This window comes from Elaeis guineensis, chromosome 12, assembly GCF_000442705.2.
Source record: "Elaeis guineensis isolate ETL-2024a chromosome 12, EG11, whole genome shotgun sequence".
Classification (NCBI taxonomy): domain Eukaryota; kingdom Viridiplantae; phylum Streptophyta; class Magnoliopsida; order Arecales; family Arecaceae; genus Elaeis; species Elaeis guineensis.
Genome location: NC_026004.2, coordinates 4,203,389 through 4,217,933, shown reverse-complemented (window position 1 = coordinate 4,217,933; position 14,545 = coordinate 4,203,389). Strand labels below are relative to the sequence as shown.

The 14,545-nt window shown below is 38.8% G+C and overlaps 2 protein-coding genes across 4 annotated transcripts; both read right to left on the bottom strand.

Annotated features, from left to right (window-relative positions):
* Positions 1–918: 918 nt before the first annotated feature.
* Positions 919–2,361, bottom strand: LOC105055654 (AT-hook motif nuclear-localized protein 20-like; the record flags this gene model as incomplete). The annotated part of the gene is made up of 1 exon (XM_029267495.2): positions 919–2,361. A coding segment is annotated over one exon (951 nt), but the record flags the coding sequence as incomplete, so codon positions are not given.
* A 4,671-nt stretch (positions 2,362–7,032) lies between these two features.
* Positions 7,033–14,281, bottom strand: LOC105055596 (bet1-like SNARE 1-1). 3 transcript variants are annotated; one of them, XM_010937461.4, is made up of 6 exons: positions 14,092–14,281; positions 13,467–13,617; positions 10,261–10,408; positions 7,539–7,595; positions 7,374–7,433; positions 7,033–7,298 (listed from the first exon to the last, which is right to left on the bottom strand). In XM_010937461.4, exons 2-6 carry the CDS (start codon positions 13,478–13,480, stop codon positions 7,209–7,211), a joined length of 369 nt encoding a protein of 122 aa, XP_010935763.1. In that variant the 5' UTR covers positions 13,481–13,617; positions 14,092–14,281; the 3' UTR covers positions 7,033–7,208. The 3 variants fall into 3 exon arrangements, with proteins under 3 accessions (XP_010935763.1, XP_073102895.1, XP_073102896.1); XM_073246794.1 differs by having other exon boundaries at positions 14,067–14,234; XM_073246795.1 differs by lacking the exon at positions 14,092–14,281 and adding an exon at positions 13,975–13,992.
* Between the last annotated feature and the right edge of the window lie 264 nt (positions 14,282–14,545).

The following is a 14,545-nucleotide window of genomic DNA, read 5'->3' as shown; positions in this document are numbered from 1 at the left end:
ATATCTGCGCATCACATATCTGTAAGAAGAAATTAAGTTTGTTTCTTTTTGCTAGGCTGACCTGCATCTCTTTATCTTTTAATTTATTATCAACTAAAACCAGATAAAATCTTCAAAAAAGGTTAATTTTTTTTTTATAAAAAAGATAATAAGTATTTGCGTCCATCCTAAACTCACCTTCTATGTGATCATTCTCAGTTTGTGCTTGGATCTTGAACCATGTGGGGGAAGCATCACATATATATATATTGCACGACTGGTAGAGGGAAGACATGTGCATGATGTTACTACTACTTGAAAATTAATTCCATAAAAAGTGGGACGAAACAATCTACTGAAAACATGTGCTTTTAATTTTGCATCTGTTACTTCCAGCAAAAAAAAAAAAAAAAAAAATTGCATTTGTTACAACGTAGTTCATATATGGGATTTTTCCGGTCCTTGGCGATCCTTGCTACACATCTAGAACTATGTACTGTTAGTTTTACATTTATTTTTGACTTGATTGTTTGTTTCTTTCCCTGGCAAGCTGGACGTTTGTTTAAGATTGCTTTATGTATTTTACATTGCTTTGTGTACAGTATAGTATTCTCAACACCAGATTCTGAACATTACTTTTTCAAGAAAATTTAAGTATGCTTAACTCCATCTGATGCATTATATAAATGTCTACAAGGCCACAGTGGTTGAAGAAGCAAAAAAAAATCTATGTAACACTATTTAAAAAACAACGAAAGAGTGATGTCAAGAAAGAACCTAGCCCTGTATAAGCTTCAATCAGCTATGATGCAGCTTAACAAGCCCTGATCTTTTGCCAGTTAGTGTTTTGAGCAAATTTTATCAGTCTAGTCTGGACCACGAGAGAAAAAAAAACTCTTGAATTTCCAAAATATTCTAAATTATTCAAAGCTTTATGAATTGGTAACACTAAACAAATCAAATGACCTGAAGATCTGAAGCATGAATTGGAAAAGGGATTTTGCATGTACCTGAATATCTTTTGTAGTTCTCGCCTTTCTAGTTTAAGATAGATGTTACATATCTATTCTTTGTAACAAAAGCAAATTTCCAATAGGGAGCAGAAATTAGATCAGGATGATTAACAACATAATTGATGCTTTTGGAAGTTTTCTTGACGTCCCCTACACTCCCCTCCATCAAAACAAAACCTCTAAATCATCATGACAACATCAATGTGCTGCATGTAACCTTTGTTAAGAGTACAAGGTAAACTACTAAAAAGTCATCGATCAATCATTAATACCACATCTATAGTCTATTTCTTATGAGAACGTAAATAAGAGCTCACCCTGCGCACTCCATCCTTCTACTTGTGTTCATGGCCATGACTGCTCGAATTCCTCCTCTGATATTTTATGCTTCCTCCCTTATCGGTGTCGTCTCCTTCGCTTAGTACGGCGGCCGCGCATGAGCCCATGCGAAGGCGTCGTGGCCCAACTGCGCACCGCCGAGTGCCAAATTCGGCGGCAGATTAAACATGGGCAGAGCCGACGGGTCCGGAAGGCCCCCCGGACCTCCACCTCCGGCCATCCCCGGCACCGATTCCCCCGGCAGGGGCCCTGGCCCTCCTTCCCCTGGACCCCCCTCCTCCTCGTGATCCCCTCCCTCTAATGGCAACCTCTCGTAGGTTGCGTTCGCGAACGTCGAGGCGACCACCATCACGGGCCCTGCAGCGATTAGGGAGCCCACCACGCTGCCCCCCACCACCTGCCCTTGCCCGCCGGCCAGGTACACGGTCAGCCCGGTGGACCCAGGCGGCGAAGGGCCGGGCAGGAACGTGCCGGTGAGGGACAGGATCTCGAACCGGCCGTGGAGGGCGACCACCGCGCCCGGAGCTGCTGGCTGGCGGAGCGCTACGTTGGCGACGGTGCCGGCGCCGCTGAGGACGCAGACGCCTCGCTGGCGGCGGCGAGAGAAGTGGGCGATGGCGTCCGCGACGTCTGCACCACCTGCGACCTCCATGACATGACTGCGGAGCGCGTTGGGGCTGTCCCGGGTGACGAAGATGGGGGGCTTGGGCTTGTTCTTGGAACCTGGGGGCCGGCCACGGGGCCGGCGGGTGCCGGAGACGATGGCGCCCTCCTTTGGCTCACTGCTGTTGTCCCTCTCCTCGTCGTCGTTAGGAACAGCAGCGCTGCCACGAGGATCGGCTTCGTTCGGCGGGGGTGTCTCCTGGCTCCTGGGACCAGGGGAGCTGGAGGCCGGTTCGTCTCCAGGGAGGCCCAAGTGGCCAGACCACCAACGGTTCGCCAGCTTGTCGGAATATAGAGAGCCTCTTCTTCTTCTTCTTCTTCTTCTTCTCCTGCTGCTTCTTGTCCTCTTCCTCCTTTTATAGCGATTTTATTCCAGTCTACTTCTTTTACTTCTATTTTCCTTCTGTTCCTGCTAATCGAACTTTTGTCTCTCTAAGCATGTGCACATGAATCAAATCTTGAGGAAAGAAAGCCTTGTGGAGGAAACATGGGGGAAAAGAAAGAAGGTAGCTTTATTAGCTTTTGGCTAGAGGAGAACTTGAGGAGGAAGAGCTAAGAGAAGAAGGGTTATATATTATCCATGGGTTATATTATATATGGAGAGAAGTTTAACAACCAGAAAGACCTACCATCATAGGAGACCAAGGAAAAGGATTGTTTTCCTTTAATATTTTGGGTTAGCCAATGGTATATTTCTGGGAGACACGGAAGCAGGTGGTGCAGGAGGAGGGTATTCTTTTCTGTGCTCTTGTTCAACACTAAAATACAAGCCAAGTGGACCGAAGAAAGTAACCCCAGACGGATAGATCATTGTTTAGAGATATCCTTGACCCTTTAGAGTTGAGTTGTGATGAGGAGGTGGGTGGGTGCTATGAACTTGGATCCAAGGTTGAATGTGAGAAGAGGGGAGTCTGGTGGAAATTAGGGTTTCTTGTAGAAACGCGTGCCAGTGGGCAGGTGGAGAGCACGTCCCTTTCTCAAACTTCGACATCCCAACCACACTAACGCGCGCGCACACACAGGGACTATTTGTCTGCTTGCTTTCTAGTGTTCCTACTTCTTTTAACCCATCAGAGAGCAAACCCTCCTGGCTCTTCTGATCTCCTATCCCCTCCATGGGAACAGCCTTAGGAGGATAGTACTAAGAAAGTCTGAAGTATTCATCACGTACACTTCTTTATCTATGTACGTGTGTGTGTCTCTCTCTCTGTGTGTGTGGGTGAGAGAGAGAGAGTGAGAGAGAGAGAGAGAACCTAGAGTTGTGATACTTAAAGTTTCCTATATATAATAAAAAAATATATTTTATATACCTATCGTTTCCAATGATTCTTCAATTATATATGTTGTAGTTGTTTATGTAATAAAGGCTATAATACTTTTGAAAGGATAGTGCAGAAATGGAGCTAGCTTGTCGTTCTTGAATAATCAGTACTAGGTTCAGTGAAGAGCCATGTGAGACCAAGACTTGAAGGAGGAAAAAAAAAAAAAAAAAAAGGTGAAGGGGGAGATGTCTAGATCATACACTATTCTACTTTCTTTTAAATAACATATGTTATTCTATCTCAACTGCAAATTGATAGTTTGGTCACAAGTAATCGTATAGAAGAATCTGATCAAAGTTGGCATTTATTAGGAAAAATTATCTATAGATCACTAGGTGGATCCGAATTTATTTTTAAATTTTTAAATTTTTTAAGTTGAATAAAATTTTTTTGAAATGCTAACGAGTTATTTCTGTATAACCAAGATACATATCTGTATAACCAGAACATGAATGTGAATAACTAGATATTGAAATTAGATAACCTGCGTAACCTGAACATAAATCTGTATAACTTGAATATAAATCTGTGTAACCTGAACATGAATCTGTGTAACCAATCTGTATGGACGGCAGGGACTTAAAAATAACTTCTTAGCATTTCAGAAACTTTTTATTCAACTTGAAAAGTTCCAAGACTTAAATGTAATTTCAGATTCATCCAGAGATCTATAGATAATTTTCTTCATTTTTTAATTGCTACTTGAACCAATAAAAGAATTTCTAAGCTGCAGGTGATTTTGCATCAACCTTACCCCTTCATCTACGTTAACTGTACTTGTCCAGTAATATTACTCCTCACATCTTCACCTTTTATGCATTAATAGCTTCCCCCTCATATCAACTTGTGAAATGATTTACCCTAGCAGATACCATATAAAATGAATCCCTTACAAAATATATAATGCACAAGATTTTATTAACAAAAAAAAGAGCGTAAGATTATATCAGTAAGCTCACAATACATAAACTTATAGGCAATATACTGAGAGGTAGAATTATTGAATGAGAAGGATTGCCTATCACTTGGGAGAACAATCATCAAGAGGAGCTATGATTAACGCATTGACATCGTGTAACAGCTTGAAGTAGGGAGTCCCTCTAGAGTTGCAAAGCGTTGGATTGCAAGTCTCAAAGAAAAAGATCGATTACATTTTTACAGCACTATAATCATATACATGGATATGATGCGAAAATAAATTTGTACTCAAACAACATGAACAGCAGAAATCCCTTACAAAGTTTTAAGACTTTCCTGTATGGTTATATACATGGCAGATTTTGATGGGCTAAGAAATTACATGAAGTTTGTTCCATCTAAAACTAAGCCCTAGTGAATGAAAAATACACTGGCATCCTTTACATGCACACGAAAAGTTTTCTTGGGCCCACCAAGGCTTGCCTGGCAACGTCTGGCAATTTATTTATTTATTAATTTATTTTGATGGAGACGTCTAGCAATTTACTTAAACCACCTCCCTCTATCACATCAATTCTTCCAATTTTATTTTTTGGTAGCAGTTCTTCCGATTTAAACCAATCCCCTCGCGCTACATGGCAGAATCTCTCTGGCCGAAATGATGCCGCAAGCATCTCTGGTTAATTAAATGCGAATCAAAGTTGGGCGATCGAAATGAAATCTACTAGGTTTCTAGATAAATAAGAATGTCCAACCATGTTCTTGTCAAGATTGAGTTGTATGAATGCCAATCCCCTATAGACGTGCATCCAGCAAGCTCTGATTTGTATGTCATAGCATAATTTTAAGTTGTCATTTAATTCAACGTAAAGGCTAAAATCAGATTGGATACAAATCAGATATTAATATATTCATATTTATATTTATTTTATTTGATAAATATAGATATATATAAAGATATTAATTAGATATAATAATTCACATCTAGCTATATCTATTTTAAATAAATACCAATATAAATTGGTGACTTGAAGTATGGATATAGATATAGATGTAAGTCAGACACTGAGACTTTATGACCATAAAATCAAAGATATTATTAACTAAATAGCAAATCAAGATAATATCATACTTATATGGTTATATATTTTTTTTAAAAATTCATGAGTACTGTTTAAAATTAAAAAGGATACAAATAAAATGATATTCGGATATGTATTGGGTAGTTGTTTATCCATATCCATATTTGCTTTTTTTCGATGGATATGAATACAGATGCATATATTATTTGGATGCTCTGATTTTTATCCATATTCAAATAGATTTGGATATAAAAATAAATCCAGATTGATATTATTTCATCCACCTTCACTCCTAATTCAACCAACATAGATGGGCTCCAATGAGTAAAAAAATAGTTTGCTAATTTACAACATCTAGCTTTAGCTAATTGAAACAAGACATGCACCCAACCTATAGAAATTTTCTATAGGCTGGGTCCCAGACAATCTACCGCCTAGAACCCTTTGGTGCATATGAACGTTCAATACATTTTTTTTTTTTTCTTTTTACATCCTCAACCAAAATGTTATGGGTCCATCAGGTGGAAGCCCAATAAATTGTTTTACAGAATGCAAATGTAGCATTTTGCCAACTTTCTATGATTTATTATATATGTTTAAACATTAATTAATTGGAATAAATATTTGTATGAAAATTCTAAAAAATTTTAAAACCTCGGTCCCTTCACATTAACCAATGACCAGGATGGTTGGCCATAAAATATAGAAGGTACATCAAGCTGATGGCTGGCGATAAAATATACACGAATATCTAGCCGAGCCTCTTCGTTGAAACTTTCTAAAACTTCCTTCACCCACCCATTTATTCGAGTATCTTATGGCCCCACAAAGCGTAGCATATTGCGTGAAACAGAATAATGCTTTTTTTTTTTATTTTTTTGGTAGGAAAGTTAGCTTCATTACTGGCAGCTCAAACCGATCACCCCAAACCACAGTAACGGCCAAAGACAAACCTTCGTTAGGCGGGGAAGGTTTAGACAGGACGGAAGCGTAGCCATGCCAACGGAATAACGCCTCACGGGAAGACGTTCACAATATACAATTTAGAGATTCCTAAAACGGTGGTCCACGGCACGACTTGCAAGTACAACGGCTCCCCAACTAAAAGATCCTCTCACATGCTTAGCTATTAAATTTCCACTTGCCGTCCTCCACCCATAACCCAAGGAGAAAATAAAGAACAGCTAGCTTAAATTAGTGGTACAGCTTTTATGAAATGGATAACCTAATCTTCGTCAAACTTAATGGATGGTGGTATGCGTGACATTCCTAACTTGGGCTGGAAAAGGGCCATCTTATGACACCCAAGTGGCACAAGAGGAGTACAGGTAAGAGGCGGGCGCATGAAAAGAGGACAGCATATGCAAAAAGATGACACAACCAATGCCATGGGATTCAAACCTGGCTGGGCTCTTCTAACTAAGCTCCAAAAACTTTGAAGTTGCTGACCATTCATCTTGTGCCTTGCGTTGTAACTATTTTTCCTTGGTGATCTGAGCACTAGCTGACAGGAGCACATCAGCGAACCGCCCCATGATCGTGCAGACAAACAAACAATAACAATACGCAATCGCCACAAGGATAATTGATAACATTTTCAAAAGACCCATCATGAAAATCATGATTGATTGCAGCTGAATGCTTTTAAAACCTTTTTGGCACAGCAACGATAAGATTGCACGAGCTCATGCACCGCTATATGATTACAGCAAATGATGAGAAAAATGGATCCTCGAGGTACATTAGGTCTTATACGTTAACATGTTGCAAGGGAAATACTATACACACTGATACATTGTCATAAGAATTACAGCATAGGCAGAGAATTAAGGGTATGTTTTCAAGTTCTTGACAAAGCTAATTGTCTTAGCTTAACAGAAAAGCTCGGGTAGCTATTTGGTCAAGTAATATACGAGCAGGAAGAGAGCTACAAAAGATGCCACAAGGGTAGCCATTCTGCGACTTGATTTGGTCTCAAAAATCTGATAGATACAGCTCAACAAAATCAGCAAAAATATAACAAGAAAAGAGGAAAGAGTAAGTTTTAACTAAAATACCATCTTGAATCGATCCATTGTCCCAGAGAGGATTCCCCTAGATGCATCCATATCATTGCCCTGAATGCACAAAACAAATACTAGCAAGACGTTTCCTTGTCATGGTCGTGCAACGTGTGCACATGCATGCGCGTGCGTAAGCAGAAATAGCCATAAAATATGTACCATTCGGTCAAGCATACGATTATGACTCTCAACCTCTTCATGTATGTCACCTGTCAACTGTCAAAAAGGGAAAAACAGTACTCCATTAATCACTGTTGTATAACATATAAAAAGCAAGAATTAAAACAGATCAGTTGCCAAACAACTATGCATTGTCCCGAACTTCATGGGTGCAAAAGGTGATGCTTGAAGCAAAGCTAACTATACCGACCTTCACAAGCACACAGGATCAGGATCAACGTAAAGCTAAGGCCCCCAAAACCCATATTGATAACAGCTGATGAAGCTTAAGTTTTAGGGCGCACCAAATATGTAGTATGCTAAGTCATGCATTGAGAGTAATGATCCAAGCCCCACAAGAATCAGCAAGATACGACTACTTATGGCTTCCAGATAAATCATAGAACAGATTCATTGGATTAGAACAAGATCATCAGGTTGCTGGAATCACATAAATCAAACACAAGTACTAGTAATTACTCATCTGTCAGGACCTGTCCACCCAAAATCGAAGTGTCCTTGTCTTCTACCTCTGAAGAAACTAGTAGATTACTGTATTGGACCAAAAAGATGCCACAGAAATGTCTGCTGAAAATTCAATCAAAATGATATCAAAGATGACAAAGAAATTGTTTTGTTTTCATGCCAAAAAGGGATCCCAGCATTGCAACCTTGAAGTCTGTTTCACTGTCTAGCCTCATGAAATCATGCACCATCCTTTCAGGATAATGTTATGTTTGGTACAATCTACACACAAGCCAAACCTTTGGGCCACAGTTTGCCGAACTGTGCCAAACCGGCTGGTTCAAAACATACCAAACCAGACCAATCTGTTACCAGCATGGATCAGATTATATAATTGGTTCACTCTCTCGGCCTTCAAAATCTTCATTCAGTCATTCATCTATAGCCCTCTCTTCTCGGTAAGTCAGCAGCCGAACCTCCCCTTCGCTGCAACCCCTCCTCACCACCTCTGGTCCATTTTCAGCTGTTCGCTTCATTCGCCTCTCCACCATGTAGAAACCCTAACCCTCTATCCTTGTTTCGATGTGTCCCGGAACAACACAATACAGATCCATACCGTGCCGAACTAGTCACCGGCTAGTACACCCTCTGGTACTGATTTGACGAACCTTGTTCTAGGCCCATAGCATGTTAACCATACTACCATGTGTATTGAGCTTTCACACTCTGGTCAAAAAGAAGAGATAAAAAAGAACATGAACTTTTAAAGGTTTTCTTTGCTTCCCTAATCTCATGTCAGACCAAGCTATTAACCAATGGAACAAATACGGTTAGGTGGACAACGGACCTCAAGCCATACCTCCTGATTCCATATATTGAAGAAAACAAGTTAACTGATATTGGGAAGGAAAAGGTTTTGATCATTCATCAAGCACAAAATTAATCTGCCTATTCCTTTTAAACACCACATCTACCTATTACCATCCAAGCCCAAGCACCCAGACTTTTCTTGTTGATAAGCTTCAACATCTCCAAAAAATGGATCCTCAATGAGTCATGATAGGATCTTTGAACCCAAATCTTGGATGGTCTTCCACTTCATTATTGAATACTAATTAACGTAGTCTAGCTAATATATTTTTTTGGTCGGATAAACAAGTAGTAAAGAATTTAGGAAGCAAGGAAAACTAACAATGCAAGAATAAAGAAGCATATAGTTGTTTTGGTAATCATCCAGAAATGGAAAGACTCAAAGTCCAGTGACACTGGTAAACTCATGAAGCACTGATCTAGCCAGCCTCACAGAGCCTTTGAACTTCAGCCAGCTAAAACACTACCATGGTAAAAAATAAACTTCACTAAATCCATCATAGTAATTCCAGTTATAACCTAGTATGCTTACACTATCTGCTGAGTAAAAATAGCCAAACTAAATCCTATATAATACCAAATTTTCTAGCATTATTGTGTATCTATAATTCACACAGTTCTGCTCAGATATCATTGAGTACGCATTAAACCTATCAAAATAATTATCTAAGCAAAGGTTCACAAGTATACCAAGTTCACCAATGAAACTGTTCTCCTTGCATTTATGTGCAACAGAGAGTATAGAAATCCACTACATGCAACAGTGAACTCAGTTCTGCATTCTACAGCGCATCTCCATCTGCTTCAACTGACTCAGATGCATCCCTATCATATCATCAAATCTATGAGTAACCCTCACCATGACTTCATAAAACCCATTAAAGAGAAGCTCTCAGGCAAGCCTTAAAAACTCCAGTTCATAGTTATAAACCATATCAATATTTGCCCAAATTGCCCAGGCATCTGCCATCAAATTCAACTTGAATTTAGCTCGAACCAGACCAACCAGGCTACAGAAATTCCATGATAAGGGAATAAAAGTTCATGCCACAGCAATGCAATAGAAAATGTTCACTATTCTAGATGAAACATTACAAGATAGACGAGTTTGTTTCATAAAAGACAAACTCTGCACTGAAATAAAATCTATAAGTAATTCATAAATGTAGAAAAATGACAAATGTTATGTCTGAGCCAACAGAAGGACTTTTAACCAATACTTGTTCTTGGGTAAATTAATGTGTTGAAATAGAATAAAATATGCAACCATACTTAGCAAGCTAATTGTAACATAACATTCAGAATTATTCAAAGAAGCAGATTAATTTTCTCAAGTTCAGACTATCAACCTATAGAACATGCACTCACTTGGTGGATTATGACTTACACTCTTTAGAATATTTACTCTGCCCTGTAGTCCTTCAATAGTTCGATCATTTTCATGTTCATCAATTTCATGAGAGCTGTAGGATGAAGCTTGGATTCCACCCTCTTCAATGCCATCAAAGAGAGCAGCTCTGGTGCTACGATAATCCCTGTACTCAATCAAATTCCACAATAAGTAACAGCTATATAATCTTGCAGGAAACAATGCTCTTTTAGTAACTCAATAGCCCTGACTCAGCAGATAAAAAGAAAAGAAAAGAAAGAAAGAAAGAAAGTGTTCAATTGGGTGGAAACTCAACCTATTCTAGTCAGATAGAACTGTACTTGCTTATGTGGCGTAAAAAAAAAAGGTAATGTCAAGATATTTATGTTTTTACTTGAAATAACCAAAAAGTAAACTCCTTCGGTATTGCACTTTTTTTTAGTCAGCTGAGGGTCCAATGTTTGTAGCATGATGTTTAATTTTAAAACATTGAAACATGATCATTCACCACATATATCAACAAAATTTCACTTTTGAAAATATGAAAATTAATTAGATATCCAATTTTCCAAGATTGGTACCAACTATACTTTTTCCAAATTTCTCTTTATTTTGAAGAATACGGTGCAAAACAACTAAACTAAGAATTCATTTAATGCTTCAAAAGGTGGCTGGTCAAAAAAGGATGATTTTAATATCATAATCAAAATTTAAATTGCCATCCGAAAACTATGACGAAAGCAAGACACGTCATTTTCCCATTCTCAACATATGTCAGTAATCGAGTTTTAATATCTTTTAGCATATGATGCAGTAGTTGAACCAAGATGTATGATTGCTGTGAAACAATCACTAATGATGAGTAAACCACTAATAGCCTATAGTTATTGCAAAAGATGTTTCATGTGCATACTAATGTTTTTAAAACTGGAATGAATTGGCCACTTCAACCGATTGAATTGTGAACCATTCACCTGTCCAGTCTGATTCAAAGGATATTTTTAATGTTGTCAAAACTCGGTCAATCCTAGAAGAATCAAACGAACTGGTCAGAACAGTTGGTCCAGTCTAGTTCTCACTTTTTTTTTTTGGGTCTGCCCTGGGGCTGATGTAATCAACTAATTGGGGCCCCTAACCTTAATTCCTCTTCTCTCCTTCGACTAATCACTGTCCGCCTCCCAAAGCTCTCTTGATCTCACCCTCTCTCCTCCACCGCCAGAATCCACCACCCGATTGGTGGCCAAAACCGGTTTCAAACTTCCCTCAAATCCTCCACCCACCTGGCAACCTGTGCTCTCTATCTTCTCCACCTTTGTTTTTTCTTTCCATGTCAAACCCCGGCCACAGTCCTAGCTGCATTGCTGGACCAGAAGCTCGTGGCCCTGGCTGACATCAAAGAGGAGCAGATGCCATAGATCAGTGCCTCAAAAGCTCATCAATGGACTGGAAGCCCATCGTCTCAATTGACCAAGGAGATCTCCTCCATGCCTACAACATGGTGAGTAATCTTTGCCTCTCTCTTGGCTAGCCCCTAGCTTGGCATCTTCCCCGATTTGAATGTAGATGCCTTGTCTCTATCATGGAACAATCACTTTCTTCCTCAACTCTACCTCATTCTCTCCTTCCTCTCAAGAGCCGATGACATGGGTTCACTATGGCTGCTGCAAATCCTCACTGGAGACAGGGTAAGAAGCCCTCAATGCTATTTATTTTTCTTACCCTACTCTTCCTCTTTTTGGTTAAGCCTTTACTAGTAGAATTTCAATTAGGAATCACTGAAAATCTTATCAAAATTCTGACCCTATTATCAGCCTTGTTTTTCTTTTTTTAATTCTTCCGACTGTCACTATTACTGACGCTTGTCATTGGGACCCTCGGCTACTCCTTGATGTCCCATGGCCGAGGTAAAAACCCCAACCGTCGGTGAGCAAGTTGGAACCCAGATTGACCTAAGCCAATATACCATCTTTCCATCCCTGTTTCTTAGCCTACCGCCACCATTGCCAACCATTCATCACCGCCTGTAGTCACTACTAACCGTGGCCCTCCAACCACCGCCACCCTCCAGCCATAGGTCACCCTCCCTTCCTCCCCTTTTTTCGATTTTTAAAATTTTATGAAAAAACTATAATTATGATGTCATAATGACATCATGCTGACATCACCGATCGATTGGTCTAACTGGTCGACCTAGGAACTAGACAACTTGCTGTGTTGTTGTCTAGTCCAATTTTAAAAGTTTTGGTGTATACCAAACTTCACATGCACATACAAATCTCCATGAGATAATAGCTATCAAAGTTAAGACAAAAAATCAAGTATCATAGAGAACTCTCTAATTCCATAACGGTAATAATAGCAAACAAGCCTTTTGACAAATAAATAATGAAGATAGTGAACCAAGAAAAATATTATCTACGATTGATTATTTATGTCAACATTAGACAATTCAACTACATAATCAGGATAATGACAGCATAAAAATGCTACTAAGACAGAAAACTTGTCAGATTACTCTCTCAAAACTTGGCAAGAAAAGCATGTCTTGAGAATATTATATTGGGGTGTGAATCATTAAAGTTAAATATGCAAAAGCAAGATATCCTTTAGGCCGGGATTGTGGTTTTATATGACAAAGTAATTCCGAACAAAAAATTTTGGATTTGAATTCAGAAAATATGACCCCAAGCTCCATAATTTCATGTTTGAGTCTGATAAAATCCATGTTTTTTATTGGATGGCATTCAGATCATTTTGGAGTTAGAACCAAACACCTGATTTAACATGTAAATATGCACAATGCAAATTAAAGAGACAGAAAAGATATGGATCAGTACCTAAATCCAGATACAGAATAGAATTAGTTTCGGGCTAGGGCTCAAATCTCATGATTTTCCAATCCAGGTTTCCATTGCAATCCCATTACTCTCATTTACAGTAGATCCCAAATTGCTCATATGAATCAGATTCAGATCCACATGAGCATGTTCTTCAAGTGTCAATTCAACTCAAAAACCAAGAACTTGGGCACAAAACAGAAGACAATTTCTTCAATTATCACCATAAACAAAATTAACTGCTATTCTGTTAAACATTAAGATAAACCAAAGGAATAGATTTTGCGTTCCTTCATGGATAACCATGAAACGTCAAGCTTATAAGTCATCGAGCTACCATCCTATAATCTAGCAATAAAGTTTATGGAGGACGATTTGGACATGTACCTTCTCAAATTCATGACTCCACTGATTTAAGCGAATTTGAAGGTTTTCCTTCCCCTTTTTTGAACTTTTCTCCAAATCTTTCTCCGTTTTACGTCACAATCAGCTTTTTTGGATAAGAGCAATGCAGAAAGTTCCCTCTCGCTATTCTACCCTGGATATACATCCGAGAAATCATCATTAACATTAAATACGTCCGCGCGCAAATAGGCCAAAAAATTCCGAGTTCATCGAATTGAATTCTTGCAACCGATTTCATATACATTAACTAAATTTTTGCAACCTCAGACGAAATCGATCAAAATCATTCAAGCTTACAGAAAAGAGACCAACGAATCAAAAATTATCAGGTTCCAAAATAATTCATTCCCTACCAAAATCTCATGCGAGAATCTCGAAGGGGGAAAAAGGAAAAAGAGAACGAATTATTAGCAGAAATCGAAAAATAAGTAAACAAGACACGATGAATACATAACATATCCAGATCATCGAAGAACCCAAAAACCCTAACCCAATTCTTGAAGAAAAGGCTAATTCTGGAATCCAAAAATAAACTATCGGTAGATGATCAGGTGATCAGGTAAGAAAACTAGCATTCACGACCAAGAACGAAAACGAGAAGTAGAACCAGGGGTTCTTGGAGCTCGGTGATCTCGCCCCAAGGCGAAGCTGGGAAGGGGATTTTTTTTTTTTCTTTTTTTTTTTTTTGAGATGAAGCTGCAAAGCGGAAGAGAGGTGCAGCGCAGTAACGCCCAGGGTTTTTAAGGGCGATACAGTTTGCTGGCACCTGAGGTTTCACCGCACGTCAAACACCCCACGCCAAGAAAAGGTCACCATTGTTTTTCTGGTACTTTTTGTTTAGCTAATTACTGAATATATATAGAAAATTTATTATAATCAAAAGATACATCCATTAACTCTTGGATTGCTGCAAAGTTTTTTCAGAATACGTTGGATTTATTTGAAAAATATGATATACTTGTCCCAATATCTTTATAATTTTAAATAGTTAAGATTTTTTTGAAAATAACAACTTCTTATGAAATATCATGGTATTTAAGGGTATCATGCCCTACATATTT